Source organism: Apostichopus japonicus, chromosome 21 (assembly GCF_037975245.1).
Source record: "Apostichopus japonicus isolate 1M-3 chromosome 21, ASM3797524v1, whole genome shotgun sequence".
In the NCBI taxonomy this organism is placed as follows: Eukaryota; Metazoa; Echinodermata; class Holothuroidea; order Aspidochirotida; family Stichopodidae; genus Apostichopus; species Apostichopus japonicus.
This window is the reverse complement of record NC_092581.1, coordinates 4,078,591-4,103,040: the sequence shown is the minus strand read 5'-3', so window position 1 is coordinate 4,103,040 and position 24,450 is coordinate 4,078,591. Positions and strand designations below refer to the sequence as shown.

General features: G+C 41.4%; 1 protein-coding gene, 1 long non-coding RNA gene and 1 other non-coding gene across 7 annotated transcripts; 1 reads left to right on the top strand and 2 right to left on the bottom strand.

The window, feature by feature from the left end:
* Positions 1-440: 440 nt before the first annotated feature.
* Positions 441-627, bottom strand: LOC139963308 (U2 spliceosomal RNA). The gene has a single exon (XR_011791545.1). It is a non-coding gene; the product is annotated as a U2 spliceosomal RNA (small nuclear RNA).
* A 5,004-nt stretch (positions 628-5,631) lies between these two features.
* LOC139962444 (uncharacterized) lies at positions 5,632-23,772 on the top strand. Of its 3 annotated transcripts, none has more exons than XM_071962399.1 (9): positions 5,632-6,171; positions 9,126-9,538; positions 9,754-10,173; positions 10,389-10,808; positions 11,024-11,443; positions 11,657-12,076; positions 12,292-12,711; positions 12,987-13,377; positions 20,458-23,772. In XM_071962399.1, the coding sequence occupies exons 2-9, from the start codon at positions 9,272-9,274 to the stop codon at positions 20,646-20,648; spliced, it is 2,949 nt and encodes a 982-aa protein (XP_071818500.1). In that variant the 5' UTR covers positions 5,632-6,171; positions 9,126-9,271; the 3' UTR covers positions 20,649-23,772. The 3 variants fall into 3 exon arrangements, with proteins under 3 accessions (XP_071818500.1, XP_071818502.1, XP_071818501.1); XM_071962401.1 differs by having other exon boundaries at positions 9,105-9,538; XM_071962400.1 differs by having other exon boundaries at positions 9,086-9,538.
* Positions 13,826-19,705, bottom strand: LOC139963090 (uncharacterized). 3 transcript variants are annotated; one of them, XR_011791498.1, is made up of 5 exons: positions 19,123-19,705; positions 18,342-18,860; positions 16,239-16,358; positions 15,614-15,775; positions 13,826-14,786 (listed from the first exon to the last, which is right to left on the bottom strand). It is a non-coding gene; the product is annotated as an uncharacterized lncRNA (long non-coding RNA). The 3 variants fall into 3 exon arrangements; XR_011791497.1 differs by having other exon boundaries at positions 18,342-19,704; XR_011791499.1 differs by having other exon boundaries at positions 15,614-15,772; positions 18,342-19,702.
* Positions 23,773-24,450: the final 678 nt, after the last annotated feature.

The window sequence follows — 24,450 nt, the reverse complement described above, 5'->3', positions numbered from 1 at the left end:
CCCCCCTTTCAAATTCCTGGCTACGTCGCTGCCGGAAATGACACTTTCCAGACATTAAAAGTTGCATAAAACACTCCACTTGCTCGAGTCATTAGAGGCGAATTTTATTTTTTTCGAAGTTGGTTCTCATGTCAGGAGTATAGTACTTACCACTCTGGTCGCCATAACATGTCGCTGTTGTGAAATGTTTACCTACTCTTTCGAAAAACGTATAAAGTCAATTTCAAATTCGAATCGGAATGTATTTATGAAGACATACAAATGATCTACGTGTACATAAACTGGTATACAAGTTTTAAGTGCGTTTCTAAAGTACGAATGAGAAATCACTTTTGAACTGTCACTTTGGATACTTAATATACGTTACCTTTCGAGAAGATTGCGGGTAAGTAATAGAGTAATGTTCTGTATTAATCTATATGCATAGTACATATAACCGTAAAAAGTCAGCTTTTTTATCTCCATATCGATGAACGGATGGATACTTTTTAAGAAAAGTCACCCAGGAAAGAACCTGGGCACGAAAACCAAACTACTGAACGACTGATCCGCCCTCAACCCCAGTCCCCTTGCATCGAAAGGGAACAGATAGTACACATGATCTTAGCCAAAAGGCCGAGATGCGATGGATGATCACAATTATAAAGGCTTAGACTGTCAAACGTTGATGTTGATTTTAAATCCTAGTTTAGTAGAGGAAATTCTCCACACAGGATGTCTAGTTTAATCATCTGTGGTATTTGCATTGTGGGGTAATAGAGTGTTTCCATGTGTTAAGCTACAGTTATGGTGTCTTAAGTAATATTACATAATCTCAGGGAGCATATGGTATAGTGGATGGAAACGTTCATGGTTAATTCTGACACACCTTCAGTGGAACCGAAGGGTGGTACTACGTGTAAAGTAGTTACCCTTGGTGTGGGAAGATCAGTCTCTTGGAGGAACCTCATGCATCAACACGTGTAATTCATCCAATGCAGGCTAGAAAGCTGCCTCAAAACCAAAATGCGAAATGCATTGAGTCTTGATTGGATTCTACGGATGCCCGTATTACTTCCAATTGCCAACAGCCTGCTATGCGTGTGAGACGAAACGCACATGTTATTCACTAGGCTGGTCGATGGGAGATACGGTAGTTATGAATATAGGTTCCATAATTTGGCCACTGGTGACTCCAAATGACCTTAATTCATACTGCACCCACAGATATATAAGTTTCCAATGTGCAACTACGTATCACCATGTATATATGCCTAAGTGCCTAACATTTGGTTCATAGAAAATATTGATGATTTACATTACGTGTTAGAAGTTAAAAATATATAATCTTCTTCCGAAATTGTCTATGTCAGTGTCATTTCAGCAAATAGTATACTGTACAGTATTGACACGTGAGTAACGATGAAAAGCATTGTCAAGGCCGTTGGTTGATTTATTTCAGTTCTTTCGGTTCTTCCTTCAGTTAGAGATTGGCATTATAGGGCAATCTCCAAAAGGAAGAGCCGGAAAACGAAGACTTTCTCAAATTTCTTACTCTGATATTCCGATAGCGTTAGCACTCACTTATAGTCTTTGGAGAGGTAATATGGTTAAAATTGTATTAAATCAACTGTCCCCTACTTCAAAAAGAGTACATTATCACTCCCACAGGCAGTCCAAAATTCTTCAAATGCCATCGCCTTTATCCACTAGGCCCCAGCCTCACCGGTGTGATATTCATGAATGCTCATGTGTTTTCCCCCTTCCCTTGTGTTGTTTACGTATGAACGATTTATACCGTCCATCCTTTATATGCAATACCGTCATCCGCATTTCACCTCTATCCAAACACAAAGCAAATATATTCTGGAGAAAAAAATATTTCATTTATTTTATTTTACTATGTTTTAATATATTTCGTTTAAGCTTTCTAATTTAGTCTATTCTATAACATGTTTAACTTCTCAAATTAATTATATTTATATTGAGAGTCTGAATATGACGATGTCGTGCAGTATTTTTGCATGTAGGCCTACAAGGGCATACAACTGCGTGGCAACGCCATCAGCACACCAAAGAAAGAAAATTGGGAAAGTCTGCGTTTTCCCGCCAATTTCTAAATGGAAGACCCAAACAAGGAAAGGGACATTTTGAATAAATGTGTATGTGGATATATCGAGCTTTGTGTTGTATTGAGCGTTACTGACATGTCAACACTGTATATTATATATGATACAACGCTGACCTGAAAACTAGAAAAGGCTGGAAGAGATGAAAATACATGTTTTATCTATAATATTTAACAGAACTCTCATTAAGAGTAATATTCTGAATAAATCGAGACCAAGGGCGTAGGAACCGGGGGGGGGGGGGCTGGGGGGCGCCAGCCCCCCCCAGTGAAAAATGTGGAGGGGCGGAAGTATCATTCCGCCCCCCCCCCCCCCGCTCCGCAAGTCAGAAAACCCCTTTTTCATTTCCAAATGAGAAAAAAATCTCATTTGGAGCACCAAATTGCATCTAAGGCCAGGTGAAAATACAAAATTAAGTTTACAAAATGGAGTGGGTGTTGAAGTGTGCTATATTGCACCAAATTGCATCTGAGGCCACCTGGAAATGCAAAAAATTCCAAAGGGGAGGGGGACACCCCCTCCCCTTAGACCCCTCCCCCAGGCCGGCCATCAGTCTTCAGCCCCCCCACTCAAAAGTACCTTCCTACGCCACTGATCGAGACTGTATTTGGATGTCGCGCAGCTTTATACATCCCCAAAGATGATAAGTGAATGATAACGCTATCGGAATACCGAAAGTAAGATATTTGAAAAAACTTCGTTTTCTGGTTCTTATTTTTGGAGATTGCCCTATTATGCCAATCTCTACTGAAAAAGAAGAACCGAAAAAAAGGAAAACCCGGAAGTATTTATGTAGTGAATATGTATATGTGGTCAGTTTAGTTGGTCAAGCACTCTTTGGACCGGGCAAGACGCATTATGGTACTCTTGTACGATGTCCTTAGAGTTCATATGACTCATCGGTTTGGTGGTCCAAGGCGTTCTAGTTAGTTTTTAGTTTAGTAGAAAAAAGGATCAGGAGGGACATTTAAGTCCCCATCAAGGACCCTATAGAGAGAGGAAAAAACTGAAGACACAAACACTCAGACCTGATTACAATGCTTAAAGTGCTTGTCCAAAGCATTCTTAAACCCATGACACTACTTGCAAGTACAACTTTCTCAGGCAAACCGTTCCACTCATTCACAACCCTATGTATTAGAAAAAAGTTATGCCGAATATTAATCACACTATGTGACTTTTGGAGTTTAAGACGATGACCTCTGGTACAACTACCGTACTGTTAGCAAACATGAAAAAAGTCGGTAAAGGATAAATTGTCAAAACCATACACACTCTTGAAAACCTGAAAAGGCTGAATCAAGTCCCCACGTAACCTCCTATGCTCCAGTGTGGTGAGATTTAACAGTTGTAACCGCCTATAATAAGGAACACTCTTTAAGGAACTAATCATGCTAGTAGCCCTCCTCTGGACCTTTTTCAAGTACTCTCTTATCCTTAGCAAAATATGGGTTCCAAGCCTGCACAGCATTAGCCAGGTGAGGCCTAACCAACTGCTTATAAAGCCTAACTATCCGATGTCCTCTTTCAGAAAACTGAAGTTCCTCTTGATCATACCTAAACCCCCTCTTTTAGCAGCTTCAAGACAATGTTTAGAAGGTTGCATTGAGTCAATTTAGATATCTAGGTCTCTTTCAACAGAGATCTCCTGTAACTCCACACCATTAACAGGCGCGTATCCAGGGGGGCGTTGGGGGCGCGCGCCCCCGGGTAAGAAAAAGAGGAGAGAAAAAGAGAGAAGAAAAAAGGGAAAAAGAGGGGGAAAAAAGAGGAGGAGGAGAGGAAGGAAGGGAAAAGAAAAAGAAGAAAGAGAGAGAAAGGAGAAAAGGAGGGAGTAAAAGAAAAACGCCAAGACACCTGGAAGAGAAGGAGAAACAGTGACATCATTACAGCGCTGATCCCTATTATATACACAAGGTAGCCAGTGACTGATCAAGGATTTCGGAAGGGGCGTGCGCCTCACCCTACCCCTAACATCGTCAACTCCATTTTTGACGTTTCCATTTTGTCCTCTCTCAATAATGTATATGTGCATATATACTATATATGGTCTATCATAACGAGTGTGTGTATATGAAACCTGCTATGAAACCAACTGTGGCTGGTCTCGAACTCGACCGTGTCGTCGGGGAATATGACGCATTTCGGGAAGGGGGCGACTGCCCCACTCCCCCTCCCTTGAGCATATTTTTTTATGATATGGTTAGTAATTTCAAAATAAAAATGCTTAAATGCAACATACAAGGCCGGGGAAGTGTCATTACCAGCGATCTGGGAGGTATTTTTGGCCAAAATTTGCTTGTACGCTTCGCGCCAACAAATGGTCCTGGGTAGTGCCATTTCCAGCGATCTGGGAGGCATTTTCGGCCAAAATTTTCTTGTACGCTTCGCGCCAACCTATGGTGGCGCTACGCTTAGATAGTTTGCCAACAGGCTTCGTCCCTCACTAAGCAAACTCCTCGCTACGCGCCTGCTCGAATTTGTAAAGCAAACAGCAGATATCACCTTATATCAATGAGCATGAAAATGGTGTTCAAAGATGAACAGCCTCAAAACTGTCTATGTGTGAAGTCATGGGCGTGGGAACCCAATTTGATTTGGGGCTGTAACGACTTGCCCGAAAAAGATAACCAGAATTTTTCGCGCGCTTCACGCGCGTTCAACATGTTAATGTCAATATCATATAAGCCAGCATCGGTTATTACATCGTATGCCATCGTGTACCTTACCCTCCGTGAAAGTTGCGCAGTATACCGCGGGATGCTAATGTAAACAACGAAATGTCTTGTGAAGATGGGGAAAACCTTGAAAAGTGGGGCTGACAGGTATTGTGGGCCGCGACGTAGAATCACCTACACAAGCAATGATCCACAGGACATGCGATGAGGTCGAACATGATTTGTGACTGGTGACAAAAAAAAAGGTTATGGATGGGAAAAAAAACTATTGGGAAATACTTGGTTCTCAGGCAAAAGTGTACATCTGGTTGGTCATTTTTAAGCCTGAGAAGTGCCATTTCCGGTGATCTAGGGGGTATCAAAACCAGAAAATTTTCTTGTACGCTGCGCGCCAACCGATGGTGGCGCTCCGCTTAGATAGTAATTGGCGCCCCCGGGTCAGAAAATCCTGGATACGCCCTTGATTAAGATTGTGTGTAAACTGGTTTTGATTAGGGCCCAAAAGCTTTTTACCCGTGATCCCGTTACATTAATTAAAGAAGTGATGATGTCGTGGTCACTTAAACTGGTCACGCACTCTTTGGACCGGGCTCGACGCATTACGTATTCTTCCACAATGTCCTTAGAGTTCATGTTACCCATCGGTTTGGGTGGTCCAAGGCGTGCTGGTTTTGATTAGGGCCTTAAGGAGTTTTCAGGTCCCATTACATTGATTTAAGAAATGATGAAGTAGTGATCATTTTAATTGGTCAAACACTCCTCGGACCGGGTAAGACGCATTATGGTACCCTTCTAAAATGTCTTAAGAGATCATATGACCCATTGGTTTGGTGGTCCAAGGCGTGCTGGTCTTGATTAGGGCCTAAAGTGATTTTTTTCCGGTCCCGTTACATTAATTTAAGAACTGATGAAGTAGTGGTCATTTTAGCTGGTCAAGAACTCTTTGGACCGGGCAAGATGCATTGTGGTACCCTTCTACATTGTCATTAGAGTTCATATGACCCATCGATAAACCTGTTTCCACGACCAAATGTTGACTCATCTTGTAAGAACCATAGGTTTTACGTCGATACCATTGTCGAACGAGGAACGAGGAATAAGTATCTAACTTCACACCGGTATGTCAGTAGACTGACCTGTGTTTAGTTTTTACTAGAGACTCCTACTGAAAGGGTCTCAAGTATTTACATGCCATATATTGTAATACCTTTTTTTTCTGGTTTACAAGCAGAAGTCAAGTGCAATGAAGCCAGCGAAACCTCATTACGTTTATAGTACTTCACTATATCGTAAAGCGGTTAAACGTTCGATGCTGGAAGTAGTATTTTAGTATGGTTGAAACTTTCGCAATGGAAATGATCAGCTGTAACTTCCACCGTAGATAGGTGAGCCTATATAACAACACAATTCTTTAGCCTCATGAAGTACACATTGTCGTAGTATAGTCCTAATTCCATAATTTAGAAGAGCGCAGGTAGGAGCCTGAGCTATAGCCTATAGCCTGGTACGCTATACACACATTTTACATTTTAGGCCAATATTGCCATTGTAACAGAGTTACGGTGTGTTTCATGTACTGTAGTATCTAACGTGTAGGATGGTACAGTATCTCATCTCCCGGAGGTGTTTGTTGTGGCTCAAACAAATTAATTGGTTTCGTTGCAATGCAAATCATATCTAGAGGTTGATGCTAGTATTAATATATTAAAGGCATTTAAAACTCGCCCCAAACTGCGTGCCACGTTCTGAAAAAGTTAACTTAAACAAATTTTGGTCAAAAAAATATTGGGGTCTGAAAACTTGTTTTCATGGTACAAACGAATTTTTGGATATACTAAATTGGCCCGAATTATTTCTTTTTGTCGGACCATAGAGACGTCGGAACATAGAGACGTTGGAACATAGAGATGTAACCGTTCCATAAGCATATGTTGCCATAGTAGTACCGTACCGTGCAAGTAATAAATAACTGAATTATGAAACAGTACAGGCCGCATGACTGGTGAATTTGGTGTACGCTTACAGTAAACATAAGAGCTGCAAAAGTAACTGAAAGCTTGACCAAAGTAATTATTATTAGTTTGGAAAATCCAGATGACCTCCATTTTGCCCGACACAAAGCAAAGTTAGCATAAATTCATGCTTGAAAATTGTTGTTGAGTGACAACATGCAGTCACTAGCCTGTTTTAACATGATATATACCAGTTCAATATTACACTAACTAGTGTGAACTTGACCTTTTACGAAGCACTGTTATGCGTATTATAGTACAATAAATTTTAATGACTCAGATCGTGTCTCAAAAAGTTGGGGGTTAGTGGACAACCCTGACATCCACAGGGTTTCGTGGGGGGGGGGGGATAAAGTTAGGGAAACCCTGCTCCAAGCCGGCATAGTTGGTCGCCCATTCTCTATGCAGAGATTGTAAATAAGGTCAAAGGTTGTAGGCAGTGTCAGGCAACACAAAACTTGCCACTTACAGCACTCCTGCACAGTTGACCTTGACCAACATTGGTTTGGCAGAGGTTGCACATTGATTTTGTAGAAAAATCTGGTCAGAAGTATCTTGATTCTTGATTAATGAACATCCTCATAAGCAAACTTGCTGTCCCGGATGTGTAACTTAACCCTGGTCATTGGTAACTTGTCACGCCTACACACCAAAGTGTGCACAATTCAAACAATCTCTCCTGGGGCACCACAGTGCACCACAGCCATGTGTCACCTGGGGGACTTCCCATAGGGTGCAGCCACAAACCGGCGCACGCAACAATTTACAAGTTACCTCGCAAGTCTCCATTTATACACCTGGGTGAAGAGAGGCAATGGAGATAAAGTGCCTTGCTCAAGGACACAATTTAACGCAGTGATCTGGCCAGGGCTCGAACTTGTAATCCTTAGATCACAAGTCCACTGCCTTAACCACTTGACCACAACGCCCTCAATACAGGAGAAATTGCAGTCTCAGATTACATTTAATGTGTTACTCTAGCCATCGAGGAAGAATCAAATTTGGCATAAATTGCAAAGAAAGGCAAATGAAGAATAAAAAATAACACATATATCATCAGCATTTGAGACGTACCAAATTTCCCTGCATCTGGTACTAATAGAGCTCTATTCCAAATGGCTGGAGGTTGTTCATATGACATCCACTACTTCTGTCAAAACTATTGAAGTATTAAGGGGATAATTTGCTTCTAACAGGTTACCGGACCAAATTGTCTCAGATAACGGGCCCCAATTTGTGTCAGTTGAGTTTGAAGATTCTCTGTTGCAATCCAGCCTCTAATGGGGCAGCCGAACGGTCTGTACAAATCTTGAAAAGAGCTTTAGAGAAACAAGAGCAGGATTGCAAAACTTGTCAATCCATAAACCACCGTCTAGCAATTTTTTTTTTTTTTTTGCATATAGGAACACACCCCATTTTGTAAATAATAAGACCCCGGTAGAATTGTTTCTGAAATGAAAACCGAGCTCGAACTAGATTGTTTATGTTGAAACGGAACCTTGCTGCAAAGGTAGAGAAAAGGTTAACGAAACAAGAGGTAACTCATGAGTCATGACCGGGATCACACCCGGTCTAAAGTCAGGGAGTTTCAGTCCTTCAGATGGGTAACTTTGTCAGAGTCAGGAATCACTGGAAGGGTGTAGAAATGTGGGTTTTGGAGTGGTGATAATAAGATTAGGGCCATTGTCATACTTGGTGAAAGTTGGTCACACCATGTGATACATTCATGTGGATCATTTGCTAGAGGCATCACCTGGGTCCAAAACAAGTCATGATGATCCTCCCTTGGTTAGAGGTGGGGCTGAGTATTCTCATGGGGACCCAATACCCAGTTAGTACTAGTAGCCCAGCTCCCGAAACATCATCAGCTGCACATGACATAGGGCCAACTTCCTCAAAAAAATTGGAATCCGAAGAAACACCCTCTGTCAGGGGAGAACCTAGTCAGTCTAGGTACCCAAACAAAAGAGAAGAGCCCTAGTATGTTAGATGTGTGATCTGATGACAGGGTATTTTCTCTCGTAAGAGAATTGCATATATATTCTTGTAAAGTTAAAAGATTTGAAAACAAAAGCGGCAGGAAATTTCATACTAGTACGGGCGAAATGTAGTGTATGTTGCTAAGGCATATAGTTGTTGCATACCACCTTGTCATGGTGTCTGTGATTGGTTGTGTATTGAATAAATCAGTCTGGAACATGCGACGGAACTGTCCAGTGATTCCTTTCGGGTTACAACAATATGAACTTGATGTAAATACTAGTTATCTGCTGGATCACATCCATAGCTATTTTTGTTTTTGTGAGCAAAAATTGGGATTTCAACAGGCTAGCGACGTTAACCATTACCCCCAAGGAGTACCCCCTTCGACAGGAATCCCAGTGCCTCACCTCCATCGCCACCAGACCAAGATCGTTTCAGACCCAAAGTGGACGACTTGAATTCCATCGCGGTCGATACAGTGGTGTCCGGCATGGAGATGTGCATCCTACCGGAGTGCCAGATGACCGGCAACCCAAACACAGCAGACATGTGTGAAGGCTGCTTCAAGGCCCACATGGATATGGAGAAGGAGTATGGTAGGGGCACCCGACACCAAGAAGACGATGGGTTTGTGATGGTAAACAATCAGAGAGAAGAGGACAGGATCCCAAGGAGAGTGGATAGTTCCGAGAGGGTACAATCCGATATCATCAATCGCCGCGAGGCCCTCTTAAACAAGCTAGGGATGGAATTTCAGGTATTTTTCTTAACATATTTTCCAGATTAGAATTAAACTTTCTAGAAAGCAGGAGACAATTTCCTTAACCTTACATCAGATGAGTATGACCATGAGTGACGCTGATCTTTAAAGTTAAACAGATTTCAAACAGAATAACACTGGATGAACCCTGAATTTCTTTTTGCTCTTCTTTTTTCCTTTCTTTTGTTGTGTTTGTGTTTGTAAACAATCAGAGAGAAGAGGACAGGATCCCAAGGAGAGTGGATAGTTCCGAGAGGGTACAATCCGATATCATCAATCGCCGCGAGGCCATGTTAAACAAGCTAGGGATGGAAGATCGTCCTGATTCTCAACCAAGACAGTCTCCCCCTGAACGTAGACAGGATGCGCCACCTCAGCAGATGCTCCCTCAGCAGATGCAATCCCAACAGATGCTATCCCAACAGATGCGATCCGCTCCCGTCCCTTCCAGAGTACCCGTCGTCACCGTGAAGAAGGACCTCTGTGCAACGCCGGGCTGCCACGTTGTACGTCTCAAGAATACAGACCTGTGCAGAGCCTGTAAGGAGGACAAGAAGGGGTCTACCGAGAGGCCCCGGGATACCCCAGTTGTGAGAAGTGAGCCCCAGAGACAGCTGCACACCCCATATCAGGTATTTTTCTTAACATATTTTCCAGATTAGAATTAAACTTTCTAGAAAGCAGGAGACAATTTCCTTAACCTTACATCAGATGAGTATGACCATGAGTGACGCTGATCTTTAAAGTTAAACAGATTTCAAACAGAATAACACTGGATGAACCCTGAATTTCTTTTTGCTCTTCTTTTTTCCTTTCTTTTGTTGTGTTTGTGTTTGTAAACAATCAGAGAGAAGAGGACAGGATCCCAAGGAGAGTGGATAGTTCCGAGAGGGTACAATCCGATATCATCAATCGCCGCGAGGCCATGTTAAACAAGCTAGGGATGGAAGATCGTCCTGATTCTCAACCAAGACAGTCTGCCCCTGAACGTAGACAGGATGCGCCACCTCAGCAGATGCTCCCTCAGCAGAAGCAATCCCAACAGATGCTATCCCAACAGATGCGATCCGCTCCCGTCCCTTTCAGAGTACCCGTCGTCACCGTGAAGAAGGACCTCTGTGCAACGCCGGGCTGCCACGTTGTACGTCTCAAGAATACAGACCTGTGCAGAGCCTGTAAGGAGGACAAGAAGGGGTCTACCAAGAGGCCCCGGGATACCCCAGTCGTGAGAAGTGAGCCCCAGAGACAGCCGCACACCCCATTTCAGGTATTTTTCTTAACATATTTTCCAGATTAGAATTAAACTTTCTAGAAAGCAGGAGACAATTTCCTTAACCTTACATCAGATGAGTATGACCATGAGTGACGCTGATCTTTAAAGTTAAACAGATTTCAAACAGAATAACACTGGATGAACCCTGAATTTCTTTTTGCTCTTCTTTTTTCCTTTCTTTTGTTGTGTTTGTGTTTGTAAACAATCAGAGAGAAGAGGACAGGATCCCAAGGAGAGTGGATAGTTCCGAGAGGGTACAATCCGATATCATCAATCGCCGCGAGGCCATGTTAAACAAGCTAGGGATGGAAGATCGTCCTGATTCTCAACCAAGACAGTCTGCCCCTGAACGTAGACAGGATGCGCCACCTCAGCAGATGCTCCCTCAGCAGAAGCAATCCCAACAGATGCTATCCCAACAGATGCGATCCGCTCCCGTCCCTTTCAGAGTACCCGTCGTCACCGTGAAGAAGGACCTCTGTGCAACGCCGGGCTGCCACGTTGTACGTCTCAAGAATACAGACCTGTGCAGAGCCTGTAAGGAGGACAAGAAGGGGTCTACCAAGAGGCCCCGGGATACCCCAGTCGTGAGAAGTGAGCCCCAGAGACAGCCGCACACCCCATTTCAGGTATTTTTCTTAACATATTTTCCAGATTAGAATTAAACTTTCTAGAAAGCAGGAGACAATTTCCTTAACCTTACATCAGATGAGTATGACCATGAGTGACGCTGATCTTTAAAGTTAAACAGATTTCAAACAGAATAACACTGGATGAACCCTGAATTTCTTTTTGCTCTTCTTTTTTCCTTTCTTTTGTTGTGTTTGTGTTTGTACAATCAGAGAGAAGAGGACAGGATCCCAAGGAGAGTGGATAGTTCCGAGAGGGTACAATCCGATATCATCAATCGCCGCGAGGCCATGTTAAACAAGCTAGGGATGGAAGATCGTCCTGATTCTCAACCAAGACAGTCTCCCCCTGAACGTAGACAGGATGCGCCACCTCAGCAGATGCTCCCTCAGCAGATGCAATCCCAACAGATGCTATCCCAACAGATGCGATCCGCTCCCGTCCCTTCCAGAGTACCCGTCGTCACCGTGAAGAAGGACCTCTGTGCAACGCCGGGCTGCCACGTTGTACGTCTCAAGAATACAGACCTGTGCAGAGCCTGTAAGGAGGACAAGAAGGGGTCTACCGAGAGGCCCCGGGATACCCCAGTTGTGAGAAGTGAGCCCCAGAGACAGCTGCACACCCCATATCAGGTATTTTTCTTAACATATTTTCCAGATTAGAATTAAACTTTCTAGAAAGCAGGAGACAATTTCCTTAACCTTACATCAGATGAGTATGACCATGAGTGACGCTGATCTTTAAAGTTAAACAGATTTCAAACAGAATAACACTGGATGAACCCTGAATTTCTTTTTGCTCTTCTTTTTTCCTTTCTTTTGTTGTGTTTGTGTTTGTAAACAATCAGAGAGAAGAGGACAGGATCCCAAGGAGAGTGGATAGTTCCGAGAGGGTACAATCCGATATCATCAATCGCCGCGAGGCCATGTTAAACAAGCTAGGGATGGAAGATCGTCCTGATTCTCAACCAAGACAGTCTCCCCCTGAACGTAGACAGGATGCGCCACCTCAGCAGATGCTCCCTCAGCAGAAGCAATCCCAACAGATGCTATCCCAACAGATGCGATCCGCTCCCGTCCCTTCCAGAGTACCCGTCGTCACCGTGAAGAAGGACCTCTGTGCAACGCCGGGCTGCCACGTTGTACGTCTCAAGAATACAGACCTGTGCAGAGCCTGTAAGGAGGACAAGAAGGGGTCTACCGAGAGGCCCCGGGATACCCCAGTCGTGAGAAGTGAGCCCCAGAGACAGCCGCACACCCCATATCAGGTATTTTTCTTAACATATTTTCCAGGTTAGAATTAAACTTTCTATAAAGCAGGAGACCATTTTTTTAACCTTACATCAGATGAGTATGACCATGAGTGACGCTGATCTTTAAAGTTAAACCGATTTCAAACAGAATAACACTGGATGAACCCTGAATTTCTTTTTGCTCTTCTTTTTTTTCTTTCTTTTGTTGTGTGTGTCCATCAATGTCGAACCTTCTGCTTACAATCTAAATGGTGTACCGTTGAACCAAATTCCTTTCTCCATCCCTCAAGAAACCTCCAAGGAAGTGTAAGATAAGAAAATGTGAACAGTCGGCCGCACCTGACTTTAAGTACTGCCTGGAATGTTTGGAGGATATCGAGCCTCAGTATCAGATGTCCTCTGGGAGCGGTTTGCCGATGGCGACACCACCGGTAGCAGCCCCGGAACTACCTTACAGGCCACAGAACTATGGACAACAGTATCAGACAAGGACTGCACCTAATCAGACCCTATCTGGTCCAGGAGGACCAGTACACAGGAATAGAAACTTGTCGAATCAGAGCAGTGCATCTAGTGGAGGGAGGGGAGAAGTGAACATCAATAGTTACTCTCCGCTACCAAAGAAGATGGAGGACAAGGCGTTGAAGAGCACAAATGAGCACCTGGATCAGCAGTTGAGAGGTAAGTAGTACTGACATGAAGGAGATACAAACCTAACCATCATTATAAGTCTATGTTAGATGAAGAACTCACAATTTAAGCAAACAACCCAACTTATCATCATTGAATCTATGTGATAGAGATAACTGCCATGAAGAACTCACCCCAACCCCCCTCCCCTCCAGACCCCACCCTCAGCCACAATAGGCAAACAAACTAACCAACCTCATTGAATCTTTGTGATAGAGACAACTGTCTCCATGAAGAACTCACCCCCACCCCCACCCCCCCCAAGACCCCATCCTCCTCAGCCACAATACACAAACAACCCAACCATCCTTATTGAATCTATATGATAGAGATAACTGTCTCCATGAAGAACTCACCCCCACCACCACCCCCCCCCCCAAGACCCCACCCTCCTCAGCCACAATAGGCAAACAACCCAACCATCCTTACCCAGATAACATCATGTTAGCGGTCCACCGGCGGCCCGCCAGCTGCACCACTGGCGGTCCACCGGCGGGGAAAGCCGGCGGAACGCCAGAGATTTGGCCGGCTTTAATCCGGCGGTCCGCCGGCGACTACGCCAGAAGACCGCCGGAGAAACGCCAGCGTACCGCCAGTGTTTCAGAAGCAGACCGCCGAAGAAACGCCAGCGCACCGCCGGTGTTCCACCAGTAGACCGCCAAAGAAACGCCGGTGAACCGCCGAAGAAACGCCAGCGTTCCGCCGGTGTACCGCCAGTGTTCCACCGGCAGACCGCCGAAGAAACTCCAGCGTACCGCCGGTGTTCCACCGGTAGACCGCAAAAGAAACGCCAGTGTACCGCCGAAGAAACGCCAGCGTACCGTCAGTGTTCCACCATCAGACCGCCGAAGAAACGCCAGTGAACCGCCGGTGTTCTACCAGCACACCGCCGGAGAAACGCAAGCTTACCACCGAAGTACCGCTGAATTTCTGTCAGAGAGAGCCACTGGCTATCCACTAGCTAATATCCAGTGTTCTGGCGACCTGCTAGCCCAAATCTGGTATTCCGCCAGCAACCCGCTAGGCAGAGATCTTCACATGAATTGCTAACCAAATATCTGTGTTCCGGCAGAAAACTGTTTGGGGTGTACTACTAGAACAGAGCTATTGGTCTACCTGCAGATTTTACTGAATTACACATGCGGTTACATATGAAGAAATAATGACGAACACAGTGAAATAAGTTTTTTATCATTTTATTACGCCTATAAATTACAAAGCGAGAAAATGAGTTCCAGCGATAAATATTGCAACAGCACTAAAGAAATTCACTCATCAACTGTTTGTGGTGTAGTCCGAGATTTTCGCCCTCCCTCACAATCAGATGCATCCTTCAGAAATCTCACCACCGCCGCCTGAATATCAGTTGAAGTCGATTGTGCAGTTCCTCCGTACAGCTTCTGTTAATACGAAACACATTACACAAAACATTACATAAAAGACTGCATTCTACACAAGCAATAAAATGAAGCCAATAATGGGTTACCCGATACTCATAGCTAGAACAGTTACTACTGTTCATGTTCCACAACCATGCATCAGTTACTACTGTACTGTGCTCGTAACACAGTAACATGTGTTACAGGTGGCACATGGCAAGTTTTTTTGTAAATGCAAATTTAAAAAAATAATAATAATAATTTAAAATTAGAAAATTTAAAACATTAAACATTAAAATTACTGCAAGTTTTCACCTGTCTGACTCTTAGTTCAACGTGTCACAGCTGTTTGATAATTACTGTGCCAACTGTAACACTAGCTATGAGTATCGGCTGGGGTCTCACATTTGGTTAAACTACATTATTCACATTTTCACACATTTACCATTTTTTTCAGAGATATACGAAATATTTCCTTTGCCTTTGACAGTCACCTTCTTTCATTTTATACTGAACACATGCATTACTGTTGCAAATCCAGGTCCCATCAATTGGGAAAGAAAGTGACAATGGACTGGTCAATAAAATCATATGGTGAATTAACTTTAAAATCAATGCTGAATGCGGCTTTTCAACTGCATCTGAAACAACACATCTTACATCAACATATATTTGTAGTAACTTTTTTAAATGACCAGAATTCAATGTACATTAAAGCAAGAATTCTCGTTGAAGGGGTGTAGCATTGAAAAGTTGGCCGATCCATGAGTCAAATGCACAACCCCTTCCCCACAACTCAAGGTTCTCTTCACTGCTGCTGAAAACAAAAATGACACATATAAACTCACTTTCAATTATGTATTTCATCCATGTAGCTTCGCAAAGGCTGTTTTCCCAGTGGTACATGTCCAGTTCAGTGTGGTAGCAACTGCATTTGCCAATACATCACCCAGGATTCTTTTAACGCACTCCTTCAACGTGTTGCCACCAAGAATTGATACTCTTTTCTTCTTGAAACAACAAAAGGAAAGAAAAGTTAATCAGAAACCATTCAATAATTATTATACAAACAGAAATATTCAAGTAATTCTATTTCATCCCACACTTTGGCATCTTTTGCTAATTTCTTATCAATATTTTAAGAGGAACTAGCAATGCAGTGCTGCAATGTTCCTTTCTGAGTCCAGTCAAAAACAAGATTGATTTAACAGCCCACTTTTGTAGAATGCACCGCAATGTAAAATCATTTCTGGCCAAACTCTTGTTACCTAAATGCTTTCATGTCTGTTACTACCTTAGAGTTTTAATTGTCTCCCAGGAAAAGGAAATTAGCCCCTCAGGAAATATTTTATTTTGTACAGACCACTGACACAATAAAACCTGACTTGGCTTCAAATTTATAATGATAAACTAACATTACACTCTGGAAAACTGTTTTCTGATTACTTTCCTTACACTTTTAAACTGACTTACCAAATATCTTTCCAAAGCCTTGTTTGTTTCAATAGAGTCATCCAGGTTATTAAATTCCTCCAAAGATCCCACAGGAATAGTAATGCGCTGGCTTCTAACTTAGTTCCTGAAAATCCTGATCTGGAAAAATTGATAAATTGTGATTAAATCTGCTGACTCCATCTTCCTCAAAAAACAACAACAACAACAGCATAATTTGGTGTTTGCATACTGCAAATTAAAGTTAACAGTAAATAAGTTCACAACAACATATTGTGCAGGAGAGGAATGGCTATCTGTCGCTCCTTTATATACTTAGAATACTTTCACTATTAACTTCAACTGTGTCATCATGCAGCTCAAAGTTGCTCTTGTAAAATAGTGTTGACATGCCCATGAACCTCATTTTGTATTTTCCTTGTTTAGTTCGCCAGGGATTTCACATGAGTTATTTTTTTCCCTGTTAATCTACTGCAAAAAAAGAACCAAAAACAACACCCTAGAGCTCTTCATTCTGTATCCATTACTTACAATGGGCATCACCCCTTCAATTATTTTTTTTTTGTTTTTTTTTTGAGAACTTCCTACAGTGTCCCTATATAAGGTCAAATTTACATCATCAAATACAGACAAATCATGTTATTTGTTACTTTGTCTGCAGAGCTTTTTAAACAGAATAACAACTGGTAATTACCCTCCTGCTTGCCCAAAGTTGTATCTACTTTCATTGCCATTTAATTCACCTGGGAATACAATAGAGGGGCAAATTGAACCTAAACTACCTCCACTAACTATGCTTTCAATGATTTATTGCCAAGGAATTTAAACAATTCTCCACGCAACACTGTAAACTTTTAACCCTTTAAAGTAACTTTCCATAGAGTTAAATAGTGGCATGCAATACAGACATAGCATAGAGGCAGTTCAGCTATTGGGCAAATAAACTTTACTTTAAGTGAGGATCACTTCAATGTAGGCAGCTATTTTCTTGGAAATCATGTGCAGAATGATTCACCAGAAACTGAGCACATGGAATAGACCCAATGCAAATATTTCAAATTGACAGTAGCTAAGACAAAAAGCAACAAAACGAGATAAGGCAGCCACAATTTTTTTAGAAGCCGAGAGGCTAGATATGAAATATTTTTCATTATCGTGTTGGTTGGTATCACCAAGGGCGTATGAACCGGGGGGCTGGGCGGAAGTATCATTCCGCCCCCCCCCCGCTTCGCAAGTCAGAAAACCCCTTTTTCATTTCGAAATGAGAAAAAAAATCTCATTTGGAGCACCAAATTGCATCTAAGGCCAGGTGAAAATACAAAATTAAGTTTATCACTATACTCCACAGGAGTACTCATAAACTATGATGACGATGATCTATTGTTCTCCAAAATGCTTAATTTGTCACATAAACTTTGAAGCCTAAGCACTAAACATGAAATCCAAAAGATTTAACCACCAACCCACTCCTGATATTTATACTTATATTATTATCCTCATACTTATATTATTATTAATAAGGTTTTAACATTGAGTCTTTACCTTCTTAACTAGGCCTAGGGGCCTAGCTATAAACAAATAAAACAGTACATTATTTCTTAAAAGTTATGGATGACCATGATGATTTGTCAATACTGTAACATACCAAATGATTTAAAACTAGGCCTAGGCCCTTAGTACTAGTGTACTACTACTACTAGTAGTAACTAGTAGGCTACTAGTATAGTAATATATATTTCAGAATATGATATTTAAAATTAGGAGGAAGCCTTCCATAGTCACCTAGAAATATTTACAGTATTAACTTTCTGCAGATAACAGTTTTCTTCTAATACAGTCAGCAAACAAATGTTTCGGCATAACATTGCATAACCTAGCTATTATACAAACAACGGTCATTAGTTTACCTTTATGTGTGATCGTTATTGCTCAGCCTAACACAATTAACACCTACAAATGTAGGCTATGTGTAATTCATACACAGCGAAAGGCTTCTCATTAAGCGATACATTCTAGCCTAACGCTAGATTACGTCTAAGTTTATTTAAAAATAGTCACTTCAAATACTTGCGAAATCAATTATGTACAACTGTCAACCCTTAGTAAGAAAAAACAGGTACATACCTCTTAAGCAAATTTGTATCGGCAGACTGCAAGTACTTTCAAAAGAATAGATCAGGATATCCGACATCGAAAGAGTTGTAACGGATTACGAAAGCGACCGCTTTTCAAACTAGCTGCTATATCTGAGGACACTGAGCATTGCGGTTTAGCGATTGGATGCCAGTTATACTAGGCTCGTTCGATCAGTGAAAAATGTTTTCTGAACTGTTTTCTCTCAACTACGCTAAAATGTTGATTAATAAATACTTCTTGGGATGGTTGAAATTTATTAAAGTATTTGGATATCACTTATAACGTTATTGCTCAATATTTATTTCAGAATTTGAATTTGTTGAAAATATTATTCTGTAAGTGTTCCTGTGGTTAAGGGTATTACCCGCCCATTTTGCCCAAATGCTTGCCAACATTTCTTCATGTGGTATCCGTCAGACTCGTTCGATCAGTATTTTTTTCCCCTTCAAATATTATGTATGTAGTGTATGATAATATATATTACATTGGATGGTAAGCAAAATTTAACTACTTTGAGTTAGCTCAATCTTTAATTACCTTATAGTTATTGGCGAATATAGGTTTTAGGAAAATATTATTCTGTTAATTGTGCTAGTGTGGTAAGGTAACTTCCCGCCAATTCTGCACAAAAGCTATCCAATATTTCCTCCGGCGGTACTGCTGTCGGCATTCCGCTGGACTTACAAGCCAGCTGTAATATCTATCGGTCCGTTAGCGGACCACCAGCCGTTGCCTAATAACGTATTAGCCCATGCAGCCGCACCTAAACCTGGCCTATACTAATGTACACAAAATCCAAGTATTCTTAACTTTTCTCTCCACAGGAATAAATATATACAAAAAGCACAGGTAAAATAGTTTAATAGAAACTCATCTTTAACTCAACTTTCACATAGAGACTTAAGATTTTGGACAGACCCGATGGTCAATGTGTATGTGAGCTTGTGTAAATTGCTGAGTGACTTTCATAACATAATATTTGTGGGAAATTTTCTACGGCGTTACGCTGTCGGTCTGCTGTCGGAATTCTGCTAGGTTTTTCCAAGCAACAATGTCTATCGGTCCGTTGGCGGACCTCCAGCGTGTAACCGTCGGCTTTTTTACGACGTCGATACGCTGTTGGTCCGCTGTCGGCAAAACGCTGGGTTTTTCCAAGTAGCAATGTCTATCGGTCCGTTGGCGGACCTCCAGCGTGTAACCGTCGGCTTTTTTACGACGTCGATACGCTGTTGGTCCGCTGTCGGCAATACGCTGGGTTTTTACAAGCAGCAATGTCTATCGGTCCGTTGGCGGACCTCCAGCGTTTTACAGCCAGCGTTTTTACGCCAGCGGACCGCCAGTGTGATGCGTACTGGGTATTGAATCTATATGATAGAGATAACTGCCATGAAGAACTCATCCCCCCACCCCCAGACCCCACTCTCCTCAGCCACAATAGGCACACAACCCCCATTGCAATCATCCTCATTAATGAATCCATGTGATAGAGATAATTGTTTCCATTTGGAAGATATCAGTTCATGTAATCAGCTCTTTTGATAATTCCTCGATTACTCAGCAGTTTCTTCTAATCATGAAATTGAGATAGTCAAGCCTTAATTATTTGCAAGAGGTCTTTCAATTTCACCACTCTGAAAAATACACTTTGCTATTTCCAGTCCGTTCATGAAATCAATACCTCGATCATTACTTGACTACACAGGAACTTCTACTCCTCATCACTATAATATCTATTCTATAAGCTTGATTTTGATATGTAAATTTGCCTCAACAAGTAGCCCTAGGAAGTAGAGTAAACTTTTGTAAAGCTAGGAGAATCACGTAATGGGCATTTAATCGTGCTCTCTGTTACTTGCAGAAAATTCGTTTGATTTTCACTCTGAGATACTGTTGATTATTTCATTTGTAATATTTTTGTAGTTTGCAAGACTTGGGAGATGCTTGATTTGGTTTGAGCTATTCGAGTTCTCGGTACCTGGGCATGCAATATGATTATTTCACCGTGATTAAAAGTTTCGCAAAGAACATTGGATTTAGTCCTTGGAAATTTTAGGTGTAACATGCTCTCCACACTTTGTTTTTTGTTTTCCCCTTCCCCCGATAGATTTGGAGTCACAGGAGATTGAAAAGCTTCGAGAGAAGAACCTATGTACAATTTGTCTGGACAACGATGTCGAGGTCCTATTTCTTCCCTGTAAACATTTGATCACCTGTGCTGATTGTGCAACCAGGATAGACACCTGTCCGATATGCCGCACTGAAATTGACGACAAAATGCATGTGTACATGCCGTGATTGGTTCTATGCAGGGAAAAAAATGCTGAAAAAAAATGAGGAAAATGCTGTGTGTCTCATGTCTAACTCATAGCCGTAAGAAGATACATTGGTACCTGGAATGGACCTCCGGGCAGCGAATTTTTTTTCCCCAAACAGGTTTGCAATTACGGAGTTTTCAGCCAATCAGATTGCTCGTGACGTCAGCATCAATAATGGCCATCCCTTGGAAGTTCGTGTTTACGTTATCCACGATTCGTGAGTTTAATGCTTGGATTACATGTTGACCTCACTTATGATACATACGCTACATTCTATTTGGTTCGTGTTTACGTTATCCACGATTCGTGAGCCGTTCTATTGAAATCAGAATTCGTTTCGTGGAATGGGTAGGCCTACACTAAAAGCAACTTCACGACGCGAGTTCACAAGTCTTGAGTGAATATACGCAAAACAGTATAGTGTATAGTGTGATATATTTCCGTCACTGCACTGTGTACAGAGTTTAATGCTTGGATTACATGTTGACCTCACTTATGATACATACACTACATTCTATTTGGCTCATGTTTACGTTATCCACTGCACTGTGTACAGAGTTATAATACATACATATAGGCCTACAGCGCATGTGTGATGTACCCTGTACAAAACTTTCACTGTGCAATTTTATCGATTAATGCCTTCACAGAAAACTTCAATCAAAGTAGATCATACATATACTAGTGTGCTAAATATGCCTAAACCAATTCCAAACATATCTAAATATATGTACGAAAAGCTACGGGTAATTTTGAACGGGTATATCTTCGCCGCAACAAATGGATGCAGAACCTCGAAGCGAAGGTTTCTATGGTGATGACGTAACTTTTCCGACCAATCATGAACGACATGAACGACTGGGGGAAAAAAATTCGCCTCCGGGCAGCTCGAATGGAAGCAACTAGTCGTTATCACTAGACCATATGGAAGAATATGTTTGTTAAGTATAATGAGTAGTTTCTGTTTACATTGTTTGCCTTTTAATTTTGAGGCATTGAAGACTCGCCCCAAACCGCGTGCCACCCTCTGAAAAAGTTAACTTTCCGTTGCTTGCAAGTGATGTTTTTTGCGTGTCGCTACAAAATGCAGACAGTATTACGTGATAACGTATACGTGAGTCTTCAATGCCTTTAAGCCATTGACTTATTTACATGCATTTCTTGTACTTTGAGGCAATCATTTCTGACACTAACAGAAAAAAAAAAAATCAAGAATAAGTCATGTGGCTTTTGGCGAGATGGTATTACATCAACTGTTGTAACATTTGCATTTTTAGGCCGTTAAGTTGGATTATAACTTGGATGAATTATCACATCGTAAGCAGAAATCTGTCGTGCGCTCTATTCCCAAAAGTATTCAGTTTTGTCCAATAACAATGCACTGAAAATTTTGAGAGACTGATAGCTAATAAATCTATATTTTGAAAAATTGGTTGTATTCTGTTGAAACATTATTTTGATACATGGTGCTGTTGTTTATTAAATTACTTTCAAAATTCCTACTTTGTACTGTTTACCAAACTTTTTTCCTGATCCTCGGCTGTGTAATAACATACAAAACATATATGGTTTACTGTGTTAATTTTAGAATGTCAGTGATATTCAACTTTACTAGAATCAGTAAGGCAGAGGTAAATTATATTTTAGACAGAAGAATATAAGAAGAATATAATCTACAAACTGAAATTAAATTTTTCATTTATAAATAGTTGTTTTTAAGGATGAAAACACAAATTAAGTTGGAAGAACAAAGATCAAAGAGTTATCCATGGGTAAAGGTTATTGATACTTCATTGATGGTAACAGTGGTGTTTGGTTCCTTGCTAAAAGCAAAGAAACCTATGTATTCAGGTTGGCGTGTGTGCGTTTGTGACGCCCAGCTTGTAAACACGATATCTCAAGAAGGGAATGTTGGACCAACTTCATGTTTAATGTGTAGATGTACCACATTGAGTACAAGAAGCCTATTGTTTCCTGTGGAGGTCAAAGGTCATTAGGGTCACTAAGGGTCAAAATGTGAAAACCTTGTAAACACGATATCTCAAGAAGGGAATGTTGGACCAACTTCATGTTTAATGTGTAGATGTACCACATTAAGTACAAGAAGCCTATAGTTTTATGTTGAGGTCAAATGTCATTTAGGGTCACTAGAAGTCAAATTGTCAAAACCTTGTAAACAAGATAGCTCAAGAAAGGAAGCTTGGGCAAACCTCATATTTAATGTGTAGAAGTACCACATTGAGTACAGGAAGCCTATTGTTTTCTGTCGAGGTCAAAGGTCATTTACAGTCACTAGGGGTCAAATTGCCAAAACCTTGTAAACACGATATCTTAAGAAGGGAAGGTCGGACCAATTCATATTTAGTGTGTAGACGTACCACATTGAGTACAGGAAGCCTAATGTTTTGGTGTAGGTCAAAGGACATTTGGGGACAACAGGTCAAATCGTGACAACCTTGTAAACATAATATTGCAAGAATTGACAGATCTCATATTGGTTTGAAGATGTACCATATTACATTTAAGGAGCCTATTATTGCTTTTGGTGGAGGTCAAAGGTAATTAGAAGTCAGCAAATGCCAAACATTTACTTCACTCCCCTGTTACCTGTCTCTCCACACTAACACATCTTCCTAAACATAATATCGTAAGGGAAGCTTGGACAGATCGCATTGCACATGAAAAGAATCAATTAGCAATACCTGTCTGAAACCTAGCGGGAGGTGATGACAGGCGCACTGTCAGGGTGTACTGAAATGTTTCAACCAAAACCATTAACCTATAGTTCTAAAGAAAATAGACGTTGAGATTGATGACTTTGGATATTAGGCCAATCATGTTTGTCTGCCGACGTGTGATTTGCAATAACGGGAAAACAACCACTTAGCTGTTTCTACCATTCACAAAGAGATACAATTAAAATTGAATATGACTTCAAGCGTATGCATGGCGTAAGCCGCGCGCAATATGATTTTGATTGATGATATTTGTCAGCCTACATTTAATTTTTTTTCTTCAAATTTCCCCTTATATATATATTTTTTCATGAAGTATGTGGAGGCCCCTTGTTGTGGAGGCCCGTGGGCAGCTGCCCACGTTGCCCATTGGTAAATCCGGCCCTGGACCTGAAAGCTAATTTTGTTGTCAGAAAGATGCAACAAAATAACAAAGAAAATTACCAATATGTACACCTAAAGATCTGCTTTATTCGCTCCAATTATAGCATGCTATAGCTACAGTAGTAAAGTTTTGTGATTACGTAATCGACCTCAGGCTCTACAATTAGCCTACATAGCTTCTTAACACCGATAGGCTCTTTGTCTACATGTCTACAGTGTAGTTAATCATACAGCATTCACACAAAGACCGTCATACAAGAAAAAATATGTGGCATGCGTTGCAGACTAATTGGTATAAAGAGGTCATTTTACGACCAAGGCAAGTCGATTACATAATCTCAAGAAACTTTTCCATGATAGCTTGGTGTCTACACAGCAGACCTTTAAAGAGAGTGATAAGAACACCAACTTGGGCCAACATAAATTATAGGCCTATAACTAAAAGTTTATTTTATATTTTATAGTAAGTGTCCCCAGACTCCCCAAAGTGATGATGAGCGATACCACCTTTGCTATTTTTCCTATTTATGTGTAGTGTATATTACTAAGGCGTATAGTTGTAGGGATGCATTCAACAATTGCAAACGGAGATTAACAGCTAACACTTTTATAGTGCACTACATGACTACAAAGCACTTACGCTTGGCATGTGATGCCCCGCCA